The following is a 16,972-nucleotide window of genomic DNA, read 5'->3' on the forward strand; positions in this document are numbered from 1 at the left end:
ATGCCTCGGGATCCCCCTGGAAGAGCTAGAGGAAGTGTCCGGGGAGTGGGAGGTTTGGGCGTCCCTGATCAGACTGCTGTCCCTGCGACCCGGCCCCGGATGAAGCGGGAGAAGATGGATGGATGAATTCAAATTGAAAATTAAGAAAATTATAAATATCAGGAGATGTCTGGCAGGATTGGAATGGGCAGCTGACTTTGGGTCATTGAAACACATTTATTTATATTTATGCCTTAGTGATTGGCTAAGATCACAATTACATTATGGATGTATTGTATATGGGTCAGCCAGAAAAATCTGTACTAGTAGTCCTAGATACCATGCAAGCTCGGGCTCTAAGATTATGTTTAGGAGCAGTTAGAACAGAGTGTATACTTAAGGTTTAGCAGGGAAAATGCCAATATGGCTACGGTGGAAGCATCTGATGGCCAATTTCTGGATCAAAGTAAGAGGGCATGGAGACAGCCATCCTACAAAAAGGGTGCTGCCCATGTGTTGGGAGAAGGGCAGAAGACATAAAGAAAGTTTTGGATGGATAGGACATCAAGTAGCAAAAGAAATGGGAGTATATGATAAGGAGTTTGGTGTTCTGCAGCTCCTTCAGTTGCAGACTGCTGCATCCAGTATGTAAGAAAGAATGCTACTGCAGGTCCTTCATCCCAATGGCTGTCAGACTGTTTAACACCAGCATCATGTAATGTAGCACTGGGTTGATGCTGTCTTTCCCCAATTCTACATCAAAACCCACTTTGTTTTGCAGTAGTGTTATCAATGCTAATATATGCTCACATTATCCATTTGATGGTGCAATTTCTAAGTTCTAAGCATATTTCTCTAAACAACAGCGCAATAACTATTTATTGTCCGTATTGGCAACAGACTTTTTTTTTTTTTTTTTTTTTTTTAAACTGTATATTGTATTTCTCAAGTGCAATAGTATTTCTCAAGTGCAGTACAACATATGAGATTAGTACTTTTTTTCCTCACAAGAATATTGGCAATAGTACTTTCTATGGCAGTAGGATTTTTATGGCATTTAGTATTTTTATAATCATGTACATAGTTGTTTTTTCTATTCTGTATCCTCTCCACTTTTTTAAAAAAATGTAAATTAATTAAACTATTGCTCCTCTGCTTTTCCTTTTTGTAATACTTGCTGACTGTAACGACCTAATTTCCCTGGTGTGGGATAAATAAAGACTTATCTTGACAGACAAGAAATTATGACACAGTTACGGAAAATAGGGCGGGTGGAGGACCGTGTTAAAAGTATATTGGACTGTGGGAACAATGAGCAAGGGAGGAAATGAATATTTCGTTTTCTAAGGACGACTGGTTTGCAGAGACGGCTCAAGGGGGATGCTACATTATCTCCTCTTAAAATGGCTAAAGAACCTGAAGGTGGCAGTAATGTAACATTATCGATGCCAGCTGTCGCAAAACCTAGAAGAAGAAGAAGAAGAAGAAGAAGAAGAAGAAGAAGAAAAAAAAAAAAAAAAAAAGTATTCTGTTTTCAATTGCAATGGTTGAACTCCACCAGCTGTATTTTTTCTCGACACTTTAGCACGCTGTTCATCTTCTGTGTTCGACTGGATCGTGTGCGCCTCTCTCCACGAGTAAGTTGAAGCTAGCATTACTCCGTTGTTTTTTCCAGCACGAAGGACTTGTTTTAAAACACACTGTTTTAACTAAGTGGATTGGGTGTAAATATGGAGCTTAGTTTCCCACTCCTATTTGTAAACACCAACATGGCGATGGAAAAATGTTCTTAGTAATATGCATTTCTAACACTGGAAATGAGGACAATTCTAAACATTCGTGGCTTAAATTCGATGACATAGTTAGACAGAAGTAAATTAGGTTGGATCCTATGACTGAGAGTCTCAGACCGAGGCCTAGTAGAGACAATTCCCTGCCCGGAAGACCTTACCTATGTGCCCTGATGCGATTAGTTAGCTGTAACAGCTAATATATCGCCGATAAAGCTTGTTTAAATAAAGGTCGCAGGTAACATTAACTATTGTAGCATAAGATCAATATGATCATAATATTTTAGGATTTGTTCGGGCGACGATATTTAGATTAACATTTGACAGCTGAGTCGAGTTCTGAGTTGGCTAGTGGCAAAAGAGTAACGTCAATGACCTATTGCATATCCGATGCCCGGTAAGAGCACATGCGTAGAAGAACGCCATGTAGTGTTTTGTAACTTCATGCTACATGTATAAAAATGTCTATTTAAATCGTCCTTATTGACAAATACATGTAGATGATGAAACGTACGTTTCTAAAATGTGTGTGCTTGTGTATGAACGGAAAACTTTAGCAAACAAGACATGTTTTCAGACAATCATTTTCCTCTTTTGCCCATAATAGTAAATTGCAGGAACCCCGCATCCATATGTTACGCTTTAAATGTGCAGTGCAAATCTTAGTAAATTTATATCACCATATACACAATGTAATTTATATTGAATTCATATTGCTCATAAATTATAAATATGTAAAAGTATTTTTGTTGTTATTAGTTATATGCACAAACAAACATGGCAAGTGATGGAACTAGAAAAAAAGAATTTTTGTTCTTTAACATAATACCACAGATTGCAGTCATTTGCCACAACCAGGGTCTGTGAACAAACATTGCTGAATAAAAGGACTCATTAAATGAGGTTTGTCTCCTCAAATCTATTCTGGAGTCTCCCGGCAACAAAGCAAGAACTGCTATTCCTCATGAAATTAGCCAAGGAAATCCTTTTTTCATTCAATAATTTTTGCTTCTTGTTTCACTGTTATTTTCATTTGGTAGTGTTTCATTTGATTCTCATCAAAACAAGTTATGCTTATTGCAGGATACCATAAAGTTAATCGGCTGTCCTCATCTTCCTGAAGTTAAGCTAATTTATGTCAGGTAAAGAAAAAAACAAGGTGAATTTTTTTCAAAGCTATATGGGTCAGTGACAAATAAGGGTTGGCAAGATGAGAAATTCAAAAACTTTTTAATATTCTGTTTTAAAAGCATTCATCAGGTCTGTCAAAATGTATATTTTATGTTCATGTTGGTTTCATGTCATTTGAAATCACATTTATACCATTTTTTACAAAGATCACACAGAATGTCAAACGGTGTAACCGAAAAAGAATACTAGATTTTAATTATTTTTATTATTATATAATTATTTAATCCACCTAGAATGCATATAAATGCAGCCATAAAAATAATTACCTGATTTTAAAATCTCACATGAAAATAGATTTTATAAGGATTACCTCCAAATTTAAATTTTAGGCTTTTTTAAATACATTGAGTGGGACATATACTGTAATCATCCTTTGTGTTCTAAATAATCTTTGACAAATTATGTAAGAAAATGGGTTACTTCATATTCCACATTATTTTTTCTGTGTATTATAATATTTTCATGAAAAATACTGAGAGAGAGAGAGAGAGAGAGAGAGAGAGAGAGAGAGAGAGAGAACTACCTTTCATGTCTTTTGGCAAGGTAATTGGCCCTTGCAGCAGGATCAGCATTCATGTGTGCTCTGTGTCGAGCCACTTTCTTTGCTTGAAAGTGGCATATGTTGGGGGGAAAGAGGCTCTATTATGTTGTATTAATTATGAAATAGCAGAAATTTAATAAATTGTGTTTTACAGATGTAGTTTTTAATTTTTGACTAACATTTATCCTATCACTGAATTATTGAAGTTTTGTCTTTTTAAAGCTGCTGTTCATGTTCAAAGGTAAGTGTCACTGTACACCTACTGCTACCTGCTTCATTATTAAATCAATAATTAATACTTTACACTTAAAAATAGTTCCACATAGTAAGTAGTTTATATTATACCATAAATCAGCATCATAAACTACTGATATTTGATAAAATTGACCTCTAACAGAGAGGTTTGTAATAGGAGTCAAATGGTGTAACCGGTTACACCCTTTGACATTTCAATTTAAAATCAAATTTGACAGGCATTGTTATGAACACATATGTATACACACGGCCTTTTTATGAATATTTCAAACATAATTTTTAAAGTAAATACTCATTTTTATAATTATGAAGATTAATAAATGTTTTTCTGAGGTCATGCCATTTGACATGTAAACATAAGCATACCTGACTGTACCCCAAAAATGTAAAATTATCTCAAATTTGAAAGAGAGTTACTAACCTTGGCACATGGCAGTTAGTCTCATCAGGGGTCCTTCTCTGTAATGTCATTTCCTGTCACATTGCATCATATTACCAAAATAGCTCCTTGAATGGTGGTTACACCACCTTGACACTTCAGGATTTTGACTTGATGGACAAAATTCCCCAAATAAAATATAATATTCTGCACAACTGTGTTTTATTATTTTTATTTACTATTAAATAAATCTAGTGTAAGATTATGCCAAACTAGTTGATAGCATGCTTTTTTGAAAATTTTAACCTTTTTAAGCAAGTTAAACTATTTGGTACTAAGTTTTTAGGGTTACACCACATGACATTTTTGCCATTATCCCCCAAATATTCTCTCAAAATATATTAAAACCATATATTTTAGACGAGGTCTTCAATAAAAGGAATGTATGCAAGTAATGTGTAAGTTAATTTAAAAATTTTAACCTTTTTAAATCTAAGCAAATCACATGGACACAAAAAAATAAGCGTCACGTCATTGACCCATATATCAGGTAGATGATTAAAATGATATCTGTCAATCATTGATCGTTTTGTGCATTTATATGAGATTAGAGATGAATTGGAATTTGTCATTTTGCATGAACACTCTGCTCTAAAAGTAATTTATTTTCAGTTGGACAAAACTCTTAAGATTAGTTTATTAGAGTTTGTAACTATTACTGCAAGTCTGCACAACCCAGCTGATACATTGGAGATTTTTTGCTCATAACGTGTGACTTAGTTTAGAGAAACACCATCTACATGGAGATAGTGCGGCTTGGACGCATCATCAGTGATGAACCTGGCGTCCTTGGGTGTTTCGGGTCTTTGATCATCAAACACCCTCACCTGGGCAACCCAACCAGGGATGAAATGTAAATGTGCAAAATCTAAACATTCCACTAAAAGTATAATTAAAAACACAGTTGTGAAGCCTGCCAGAAATTTACTTATGGTTTTAACTTTAGTGTTTGTTGTAATCATGTCTGTTTTATTTAACTAAGTCTTCATTTGTTTCCAAGATGGTGAACAAAATTGTATCATGGCAGCCATTTTACATGAGTAAGAAAAAAATGTATACTTAGAAACAAATTACATAGGATTAATTTATCCTAAATATTATATTTCAAAACAATGATTCTTACTACACTGAACAAAAATATAAACGCAACACTTTTGTTTTTGCTCCCATTTTTCATGAGCTGAACTCAAAGATCTAAAGCATTTTCTATATACACAAAAGACCATTCTGTCTCAAATATTGTTCACAAATCTGTCTAAATCTTTGTTAGTGAGCACTTCTCCTTTGCCGAGATAATCCATCCCACCTCACAGGTGTGGCATATCAAGATGCTGACAGCATGATTATTGCACAGTTCCCAGTTCCCAGATAGTTCCCAGGAAACGGAAAGACTCAACAGTGTCAATAGTGGAGTCACAGAGGGTGATGGGGGCAGGTGGCGCTGAGTTCTTCTTGTAGTCCACAACCATCTCCACTGTCTTTAGAGCGTTGAGCTCTAAGTTGTTCACCAGATGTCACCAGATGGTCAACCTCCCACCTGTAAGCGGACTTGTCGCCATCAGAGATGGGTCCGATGAGGGTGGTGTCGTCCGCAAACTTCAGGAGCTTGACGGACTGGTGACTGAAGGTGCAGCTGTTTGTATACAGGGAGAAGAGCAGAGGAGAAAGAACGCAGCCATGGGGGGTTCCAGTGCTGATGGTCTTTGAGTCGGGGACGTGTTTCCTCAGCTTCACGCACTGCCTGTCACCTGTCACCTGTCAGACAGGAAGTCTGTAATCCACCTGCAGGTGGAGTCAGGCACGCTCAGCTGGGAGAGTTTCTCCTGAGCAGAGTTGGGATGATGGTTCTGCATAGCTGAAATCCACAAACAGGATCCTAGCATAGGTTCCTGCGGAGTCCAGGTGCTGGAGGGTGAAGTGGAGGGCCAAGTTGACTGCATCGTCTGCAGACCTGTTGGCTCTGTAGGCAAACTGCAGGGGGTCGGTGATGTCCTTGAGGTGTGAGAGCACAAGGCGCTCAAAGGATTTCATGACCACAGAGGTCAAGGCGACAGGTCTGAAGTCGTTGAGTCCTGTGGTCCTTGGCTTCTTGGGAACAGGGATGATGGTTGAAGACTTGAAGCAGGTTGGCACATGACATGTCTCCCGTGAAGTGTTAAAAATGTCTGTGAACACTGGTGACAGCTGATCCGCGCAGTGCTTCAAGGCGGGTGGGGAGACAGAATCTGGTCTAGCTGCTTTCCGAGGGTTCTGTCTCCTGACGAGTTTGTTGATGTCCCTCTCATGGATGGAAAGCGTTGTCACTGAGGTGGGTGGGGAGGGGGAGGGAGGACCTTTAAGGTGGGCATTGGTGGAGGTGACTGGAGCTGGAGCTGTTGGGAGGTGTTGTGGGGGATGGTTGCTGGACTGTCCCTTTGTCTTTCAAAGCGGCAGTAGAAAACGTTCAGGTCATTGGCTAGGTGTTGGTCGTTGATGGAGTGGGGGGCTTTAGGCTTGTAGTTGGTGATCTGCCTGAGCCCTTTCCAGACAGATGCAGAGTCGTTAGCTGAGAACTTGTGTTAGAGCTTCTCAGAGTATAGTCAGAGTAATTCCACTCTCCTTAAAATTATTGATTTGAAAGTGGTGTGAGATTGACTTTTAATGCCGAAATGAGTCACCACACTCAAAAGGAGAAAATTAAGTTTCTTTAAGGGGAGAAACAAAGATATAGAGCAGAATTTCCTCAACAGCCTCAGTGAGGCTAATGCTAATGCTAACCCCAAACCCAAATTGTCAAGGAGGACAGTGTTACAATGCTGTCCAAATTAAAAACGCTCAGTTGGAAGAACAAGAAGTTGATGGTTATTGGATTGGCTATGACCTCCTTCGAACTGTAACAGTCCGTTGAAAAAATGGGGCAACGTGTGAGCCATGTCGATAGCTGAATTAACCAGGTGGAGGAGGGGGGTGCTCCTATAGCTCAGTTGGTAGAGTGTGCATGAGGCTGTCAGTCCTCTGCAGTGGCTACAGGTTCGACTCCCACCTGTGGGTCATTTGCTGCGTGTTGTCCAGTGCTGGAAATTAATTTTTTCTTCTGGTGGATTCTAAATTCTACCAGCCACCATTTTGCAAGTGTACTTGTGTAATTTGTAATTTGTCTTGTTTTTTTTTGTTTTTTTTTAAAATCCACACATCACATATAAAATGTTTATTAAAATTCATTATGTTCATCCCTCATCTGCATCTGAATCAGAATGAGATTCTGACACCGGTTTTGTTTCCTGTCCCCTCCTGCTCTCCATGAAATCAGGCCGCCTGGATCTAGTGCTGTCTTGGTGCCAAAGCTGGATGGCAGAGGTGGGGTCCTCAATTGAGGGAGTTGACCTCCAGTCATTTTCCACAAGTTTCATCACATTAAATCCTCTCTGGCACTCAGCAGTGGAAGCTGGAAGAGTGAGGACAAGATCCACCAAGCTGAGGAAGTCAGGGCACTGGTGGTGCAGCATTCAATTTATCTCAGGCCACGTTGTGGAATGGAGACTGTCACCCTTTTGGTACAACCTGTTTTTCAGAATGGTCCACTGGTCTGGGATGAGATCAGTTGTCACTCCCAAGGACAGAAGTACTTGCTTGAAATGTCTTGTTAGTTCATCTACTTCTGCCTCCCTAATCTCTGATGAAAGATAAAGAAATAATGCTATCAATGTTTAGTTACATACATGGCTCTGCAAAATAAGTAGATTATTTAATTGTTGACTGAGGCCAAACAGTACCTTCAGAGTGTCCTGCATCAGGCCAGCACTTTAGATCCTCCAACTTTGTTGCACAGAGAACGCTGGAGCTCATGTCAGCAAATTGGTTCTGCAGGTTCTCACACAGTCTATCAAGTAGGCGAGCCTTTGCTGTCCACGCAGAACTTAAGTTTTCTCACTGCACTCTGGCTGGTCCATGCAGGCTGCCAGTTTTGGTCCAGGCCTGTGGCCTATTGGTACATTTAATTTAAGACAGGTATTACATGACAACTTAAAGCTTCGTACAATGCATCTGTTTCTCTCCTGGTTTTGTATTTTTCCACCACTGACTGAGTAGAGGTAAGGCAGCCATGCAGTTCCACCAGTGTCACTGTTGAGGCCTTAAGTGTAAAGCCTAGTTTATGCTTCTGCGTCGCCCGACGCCGTCACTGAGCATTCATAGTTCTGCGTCGAGGGAATGTGTTGCTCCGCAATTCACCGCCAAGCCGCTAGGGGGGTGTGGCTGTGTCTTTGTATGGTTTCGGGGGGCTCTTGTCGGATCCCCGTGTTTCGCGAGATTTCCCTCCACAAATTGTTGGCCATTTGGCAGTCTTTATACTGCTGCGAAGAGGAGTTGTAGAGGTGGTCGTACTTGCGTACCTCCTCGATAATTCTTTCTTCGGCTTGGTCCATTTTTTCTTGTAGCTCTCACCACAGAAACTTTGAAAATGGCGGTGTTGTTGTGCTGCGACCATAGGGCTGCGACTGAACCGAAAATTACGTTCTGAGCGGACCAATCACAGTCCTCGATGTTCACGTCACGACGCGTCGATGCGACGCGTAGTCAGGATTTTTTGGAGGTGCGCGTCAGGCTACGGCGTAGGGTCCACGTAGGGGTCTGCGTTGACGCGACGCAGAAGCATAAACCAGGCTTAAGAGAGAGGTTGCTCAAGTGGGTCAAGCAGTCACGCATGAAGTTGGAGAATACCCACACAGCAGGATCCTTGCAGGTTTTGAAGAAGTGGCGTGCTTTGCTCTTCTGCACTGCGTTCACAGCTATAGCTTCTGGTGACTGAATCTGTGAAGAGCGCAATAGAGAATTTATTACAATGACGGGTTAATTTCATTCATTATTATCTGATATCATAATGAAGCCGATCTAACATTTTAGTAACCTGATGCTGTTTTAAAGCCTACCTGTTCTAGGTGCTGAATAAGACCCTGTTGGCCCCGTAAAAAATGGTCTAAGGCCCTCAACATATGAGTGACGCATCTGTTACCTCCAACCCTTGTGATATATACTTTTGGTTTACTTACTTTACGTGGTCGGGGGCAGACACAGTCTCTATGGAGTGTTGGGTGGGTAACTGCTCTAATGGAAGCAGAGAAGCATGTAGGACTGCAGCTCTGCCTCCTGGTCTCAACTCTGTGTTGTCAGGGGTTTGGTCCATAAATAAAATCAGTCAGATTTCTAGATATGAAAGCTGCTCTGTCCAAAGTGGGATGGGTGCCGTCCCTCCTAATCAGACCAGGTCTTCCCCAGAGAGTCTGCTATATGTGACAAAATATGGTACATATTGCAGGATTTTTTGGAAATAATACCATATGAATACTTTTATATGTTGTGCAAACCACTGAAACAATTATGCTAAAGATGTTAATTTGTTATTCTTTTTATTTAAACATTTTTATTAGTTTTTTGTAGATTTTTAAAATAGTTTTTTGTGAGACTTATATCAGTTATACTGAATGACAGTTTATTCACTTTTCAGACAGTTGAAGTTGGAAATTTACATACACCTACACATAAACATTCCTTGTCTTCTGTCAGTTATGATCTCTATTTTAAGAATATGAAATGTCATAATTAAGGATGTTAAATTAGGTTAATTTTGCTTTCAATAGCCAACAGCCATTAATTGGTAACTAACCAGATAGCTGTGTGCAGAGGAACACACTGGACTACATCGCCTAGACCACATTTGAGCGAAAGAGCCATGTAATCCATCCAGGCATGCCGTCAGTGTACATCCACTAATAGTGCTTTTTTTTTTTGCTACTGACAGGCTCAAGTTTTTAATCTAAGTGTCTGACTACATTATGGAAAGGATCCCTACAGAGATATCTATGTGAAGAGTGAGATCATCTTTGTTTAACCAGAAGCAGCCGCAAATTGCTCTTGCCAAAACCACCAGTCCCCATTTACAGAGACAGTAATTTTATCATCATTAAATACACTTAAAATACTTTGATTTACTAAATCAGGGGAGGGGTGAGAGAAATGACAGACATCAGAGATTCATTTGTGAGAGCTGTTCAATAGTCAGTGCGTAGAGGTATCTTGCCTTCCCTGTTCAATGCGTTGAGCAACGGTGGCTCTTGATGCTCTCTGTATAGCTTATTATCATAAGATTCATTTAAGGACTTTCAGTGTTTCGCGGCCTGTGTAGTTTTTTTTTTTTTTTTTAACTAAATTTGACTTTGAGATTTTAAATACAGAATTTTGTTCTTGTAGGTTGTTTGTGGTCACATGATGTTAAATTCAGGTGGAAGTTAAAACTGCAATGGATGAGATGAAGGAAAGTTCTTACTGTGCTTGTTTATATGAAATTATGAGAGAAAGGTACACACAGAATATCAGAACTTAAGTTAGATGTGACTCATATGTTATGAAGAGGAGTGATCTTTCAACTAACCTCAAAGATTTGCTTGCTATTGAGGCAGTACATATGATCAACTGCCTTGGTCATCCAGACGTTGGTTTACTCTAGAAAACAAACGAAAACATACAAAAGTATGGAGGCACACAACTTTCTTGTTAGTGGTTGGGTCCACGACCTTGGTACCAAAGTGCTCGAAGATGACAGTTGTTTTGTTTTTTTCAGGGGTGTGTATCTTTTATTGTCCTGTGGATTATTGTCCTTGCCTCCCCCAGCTGCTATTATTCTGCTTCGTGACTGGCTGTTGGGTTCCTCCTTTCCCCACGCTGCCATTGCTGTGCCATACCTACTTCTGAGCGTCCATTTGGTACAACACTGCCAATAATGTGGATTAATAGGCTGCTTGTATGGATATGTTTGCCTGGATTGCTCTTTCTATCATACTTGCTAGTAACACTTTTTTTTTTCGTGCCAACATCAATGTTGCATCTTCACCTGAATATTGCCTCTGCCGTTAGAAATATATTCGGCCTGGATTCTGATAAAGTTTCAGTTTCAGTAACACAGAACTAATACAGTACTTCTGGTCTTCTAGTCCTCGTCCCTCAAAATCAAGATGGATTGCTGACCACAGCATACTAGCTAACCTAGCTAGCTTGGCTAGTGCCAAAATCGTGAAAACCGTGTTACCATCGGGTTATTAGACATGCGTATATTAACGAATAAGCAAGGGCGACCTCTACTGAGATACTGAAAGATAATTTAAAGATAGTTTAATTTGTTATATTTGACTCAAATGTGGGTCTAAGAATTTGAATAATTTTAGCAGTTTTCCCAAATTTACCATTTCTCTGTAATGTACTAGAGCAGTTGCTGCTTAGGTACATGCTGAGTCAACTGACAACAATTTGTTTGTTTTCACCCATAGTGAAATTCTGCAATGAGTTGTTGATGGCATCTGACTCTGGGCCTTTAACCATACTTGTCCTTCTTCAGAAATCAGAAATCAGAAAAAGCTTTATTGCCAAGTACGATTTTACACATATGAGGAATTTGTTGTGGTGAAGTTGGTGTATGACACATCTACTAAAAATAAGAATACAAAATATAACAATATAAATATATATACACAAGTCTGTTTTCTGTTTGTTTGTTTTTTCTGGAAACACAATCTGTTTTTTCAGAAGGAAGTCGAGAGTTGTATCTATGTCAGTGTGAGAAGATGAGGCAGAGATGGAGTGTGAAGAGTGTCGGGGGGGGGGGGGTTCCGGGCCTTGTTGATAAGGCTGACAGCAGACGGGAAAAAACTGTTCTTGTGGCGTGAGGTTTTGGTCCTGATGGACCGTGGCCTCCTGCCAAAGGGGAGTGTCTCAAAGAGTTTGTGTCCGGGGTGAGAGGGATCAGCTACAATCTTTTCTGCACGCCTCAGGGTCCTGGAGAGATGGGAGATTGCAGCCAATCACCTTCTCTGCAGACCGAATGACACGCTGCACGCTCCCTTGTCCTTGGCGCCGCCTGGGAGATGATAGTTCCCAGGAAGCGGAAACACTCCACACTGTCAATAGTGGAGTCACAGAGGGTGATGGGGGCAGGTGGGGCTGAGTTCTTCCTGTTGTCCACAACCATCTCCACTGTCTTTAGAGCGTTGAGCTCTAGGTTGTTCTGGTTGCACCAGGTCACCAGATGGTCAACCACCCACCTGTGCAGACTCATCACCATCAGAGATGAGTCCGATGAGGGTGGTGTCATCCGCAAACTTCAGGAGCTTGACGGACTGGTGACTGGAGGTGCAGCTGTTTGTACACAGGGAGAAGAGCAGAGGAGAAAGAACGCAGTCCTGGGGGGATCCGGTGCTGATGGTCTTTGCGTTGGAGACGTGTTTCAGCTTCACACACTGTTTCCTGTCAGACAGGAAGTCTGAAATCCACCTGCAGGTGGAGTCAGGCACGCTCCGCTGGGAGAGCTTCTCCTGAAGCAGAGTTGGGATGATGGTGTTGAAGGCAGAGCTGAAATGCACAAACAGGATCCTAGCATAGGTTCCTGCGGAGTCCAGGTGCTGGAGGATGAAGTGGAGGGCCAAGTTGACTGCATTGTCTATAGACCTGTTGGCTCTGTAGGCAAACTGCAGGGGGTCCAGGAGAGGGTCAGTGATGTCTTTGAGGTGTGAGAGCACAACGCACTCAAAGGACTTCATGACCACAGAGGTCAGGGCGACGGGTCTGAAGTCGTTAAGTCCTGTGGTCCTTGGCTTCTTGGGAACAGGAATGATGGTTGAAGTTGAAGCAGGCTGGCACGTGACATGTGACATGTCTCCAGTGAGGTGTTAATCTGAAGTGTTGATCTGAGTGCCACCTTCAGTGCCATCTCAAAACATCTTCCTAGAGAGATAACCATTCCTCATTGACATCCCTCTTGCAGAATCCTTTCCAGTTACCAGCAGTGTTCCCCAGGGTTCTGTTTTGGGTCCCCATGTCTTTATTGTACCTTTTACCCTTGGATGTATTATTAGAAAATTTGGCATTCCGTTTCTCTTCCCTTTCTGCTTACTGGAAATTAAATCGTTCTGAGGTTCTCCTCACTTAATTGTCTTTGGCTAAATCTGATCTAAACAGCTTTTCTCTGACTATAGACAATTCCTTAGTTTCTCCCTCTTCTTAGGTTAAGAGTCTGGCTGTCATGCTGGATAGCACATTGTCTTTTTAACCACATGTCAACAATGTTTCTCAGTCTGCATGCTTTCATCTACGTATTATTAATTGTCTTCACCCATTGCTTCTCACCCCTTGCATTCTCACTGTATCTCCCAGAACAGGGGCCTCATGTACAAAGGGTGTGTACACACAAAAATGTGGCGTACGCTCTTTTTCACGGCAAAGTTCAGATGTATCAAGAGTGAAATGACCGTGGAAATGTGTGGTGCCTCACGCCAGCGTCATGGCTGGCGTACACATGTTTCTACAGCTGTTGATCCTTCGGCGGCACATCAGAGACACATGAACAATTAACACTGATGAACAATTAACACACCCACATATATGCAGTTACATGAGTGGATATAAAAGCATGCGCAAAGTAGTGCAAATAATACCGTTAAAAACAATGGCTGCTTTAGCAGTATTAGAAGACATTGCAAATGGTGCAATACGAAGAGAGCATGTGTTCAGAGACAGAGAGGATTTACTGGCTCATCAGCCGCTTTAGGTTTCCGAGGGCAATCCTCCCAGAACTGTGTGCAGAGCTGCGGCCGGCCTTGGAGCGCAACACAGCGAGGAGCCATGCGCTGCCTGTGCACATAAAGGTGCTGACCACACACATTAACCAACATTGTGGCAAGGTGTCCTGGTTCAACGCACAATTCATACATGTTAACAGTAACAGCATGGTTGGGAACAGACTACAGACTACTCGTCCTAATATTAATCCCTGTGATGTGCATTCAGCATCTGCGCCCCCAAATTCTATCCCATCTTCGCAGCATCATTACTAGTCAGTGGTTAAAGTTAGTGACTTGCTGTTTCTTGCTGGGTAAACCACAGCTTAAGATCTTTCTAACAAGCCCCTGATTGTCTCTGTGTGCAAAGTACTCATGTTAATAACCCTGTGCGTAAAGTGTGAAATGTCTTAATCAGCCTCACCTTTTCCCCGGCGCACTTCTGCACTAATTTGCAACAATAGTGTGTGATCCATGTAAGTAGTGTATAAAATTAACGAATGGAAACTGTAAATCCAGTTTACTTTGTCTGCTTTCAATTGACCCCAGAGAACCATGGCTACCCACTTAAGAGCTGGCTGATGACCCCTCTCACAAACCCTTTAAACTGACCAAGAGCGGAGGTACAATGACCTCCATTCCCGCACTCGGTCAGTCGTTGAGAGGACAGTTGTCTGCTGAAGGGACGGTGGCGCTGCCTGGACAGGACTGGGGGTATGCTGCTGTACAGTCCCGAGAAGGTTTGCCGCATTGTGATGGCGTGCGGCGTCCTCCACAATGTGGCACACCGGCACGCCATACCACTGCCAGAGCAGCATATCCCCCCACCAGACGAACCAGAAGCTGGACCCATGAATGTGCATCCTACCCAGGAGGCCATTCGGGCCCAGCAACATTTGATTTCAACTATGTAAAAGAGGCAAGGACGCAGAATTCACTTATTCACCAATGCATTTATTGATTCACCAATATTTGTTAGGACTCCTATTAATTGATTTAGGCGATCATTTATGCCGCCTATTGCTCTAATGATTTCTTCTTGTGACCCCAGCAAAGCATGCGTGAGGACACGGCCAGTGGGGCAGGCAGCAGCAGCAGCAGCCGGTGGATGCGGCGTACTGGCACCGGAGACGCTGGGGATGCTGGAGGAATCCCCCGAGTCTGTGACGCCGGGGACGGTGGAGGAATCCCCCAAGTCTGTGGCATGTGGCTGTGACTGCGTGTCCTCTTCTGTGTTTTAAAATAATAAATTGAGTAATCAAACATGAGTCAAAGTCTTTGATATCCTCTTTGATATGCTACCATGTTTAAATTTAAATTCTAAAGATTTCAAAACAAATAATACCATGCATCTAGCATTTACGCATGAACCTCTATCTTATAGGGCTGTGAGCAGGCTACTGTATGAACACATTTGTTGTGAGTTACACAAATACATAGGTATTTACCTTGGGGGTAATCAGAGTCACCCACATGTGCTCCCACCACCCCTGAGAGAGCAGTGTCACCCACAATTGCGGCGACTCTCTGTTCAAACGGGGTGAGCCCCTCCTCTCCTGTCCCCTTTCCTGTTTTGGCCACACTTTGGCGGTGGGCAGCCATCCTACGCTTCGCATCCACCTTGATGGCGGACCACTTCTTTTTTATTTCTTCTTGTGTGTGCTTCTCTGACCCCACAGCATTGACAGCGTCACATACACTCTCCCACTCACTCCTCTTGCGTTTGGTGCTTATGCCGGAGGACAGCGTGCCAAAGAGCACATTTTTGCGCACCTCCACTTCAGCGAGTAGCGTCTCCAATTCGCTTTCAGTGAAATTCTTTTCCTTTTCCGTCTTACTCATGCTTCTTTGATTTTCTGATGCAGAGAGGGGAATCCCAGGTGCAGGGCTCATTTAAATATGATTTGCGTATTTAAATAGGGGCGTGGACAGGGATGGATCAGGTACTCCAACATGTGCGCTCAATTGGATGTACAAAGGAAATGTGCTTGGATTCATGCATGCGCACAGATTCATACATCTGAATATTTTTGTGCGTACAATGTCTTCTGGATTTGAGCATACGCCATGTCTCAGTAGGAAATCCACGCAAGTCTTTGTACATGAGGCCCCAGGTCATTTGAGATATATGGCATAAAAAAGACAACAGACCACAACCAATGTTGTGTTGAAGTCTGCATCTGATACTGCATCCTAAGTCCCTTCAGATTGATGGTTGGATGAAATTCAGCATGGTTCTTGCAATTGCCAAGAAAACTATGTAATTGTAGAACTATGTAATGTTTGTGTTGATAGCTCTGACTAACACACTGCCTATCTTCTTCTCTCTGTAGGTGCTGATGACTGTGATATAATGTGTGTTCCCCGGCAGATTTTGACTCCAGTCTCTGCCTGGTGAAAGGACCTCGGTCATATAAATTCCCTCACCACCTGACTATTCCTGTGCCTGCACACCATATAGTACAGTCAGCTATGCTGGATGCAGCTGAATAACGATTACTATTATTGTAATTATTTATTGATATTTATTTTTTGGGGGGTTGGGGGGCGGGGTGGGGTGGGGGGGTGGGGGGGCTGCTGAACATTTTCTGAACTCCCCTCAATAGACTGCTATGTATGCTGGAGTAAGTAACTGAGCCAGAGGTAAATGTGAAAAGCAAGTGAAACCGAAGGGGCCAAAGTGCTTGAGTTGACAGTGACAGTTGAGGTAACAAATAAGAAGAGCCATCCTATTAGTAGGTTGGCAGTACCTGAGGTGGCCAGGCCCCGAGGATGACTAGTCTGTTCAGGCGCAGCAGCAGCAATGGAAGCTCCAGAAACAGTAGAAGTGGTGGTGACAGCAGTGGGCAGCTCAACAACAGCAAGCCGAACCGCCAGGTCCGACGCCTGGAGTTCAACCAGGCCATGGAGGACTTCAAGACTATGTTTCCATCTATGGACTATGAGGTGATTGAGTGTGTGCTTCGCTCCAACAATGGAGCTGTGGATGCCACCATTGACCAGCTGCTCCAGATGAGCATTGATGGACAGGGCTCAGATGACAGCTCAGACTCAGATGACAGTATCCCACCAGAGGTCAGTGAAAAAGGTCCATGGGCACCACTGGGAAATCGAACGTATTGTCAGTACTGACAGTATAAACCAAATGGAGATTACCAGTAGGATTAATGATGGGTGAATATTTCAAGTTCATGGG

General features: G+C 42.2%; 1 protein-coding gene across 14 annotated transcripts in view; it reads left to right on the forward strand.

Annotated features, from left to right (window-relative positions):
- Window positions 1-1,469: 1,469 nt before the first annotated feature.
- The window catches only part of cuedc1b (CUE domain containing 1b), an 85,943-nt gene continuing 70,440 nt past the window's right edge, over window positions 1,470-16,972 (forward strand). For 3 of the 14 annotated variants that reach the window (XM_076734844.1, XM_076734842.1, XM_076734841.1), the window contains exon 1: window positions 16,325-16,851. In XM_076734844.1, the coding sequence (XP_076590959.1) occupies window positions 16,549-16,851 (303 nt within the window). In that variant the 5' untranslated portion in view covers window positions 16,325-16,548. Of the gene's footprint in view, window positions 1,617-3,723; window positions 3,743-4,575; window positions 14,696-14,827; window positions 16,852-16,972 lie in introns of those variants that run through there. The other 11 variants (XM_076734845.1, XM_076734843.1, XM_076734835.1 and 8 more) reach the window with 10 other exon arrangements.

Source organism: Chaetodon auriga, chromosome 7 (assembly GCF_051107435.1).
Source record: "Chaetodon auriga isolate fChaAug3 chromosome 7, fChaAug3.hap1, whole genome shotgun sequence".
NCBI classification, from domain to species: Eukaryota; Metazoa; Chordata; class Actinopteri; order Chaetodontiformes; family Chaetodontidae; genus Chaetodon; species Chaetodon auriga.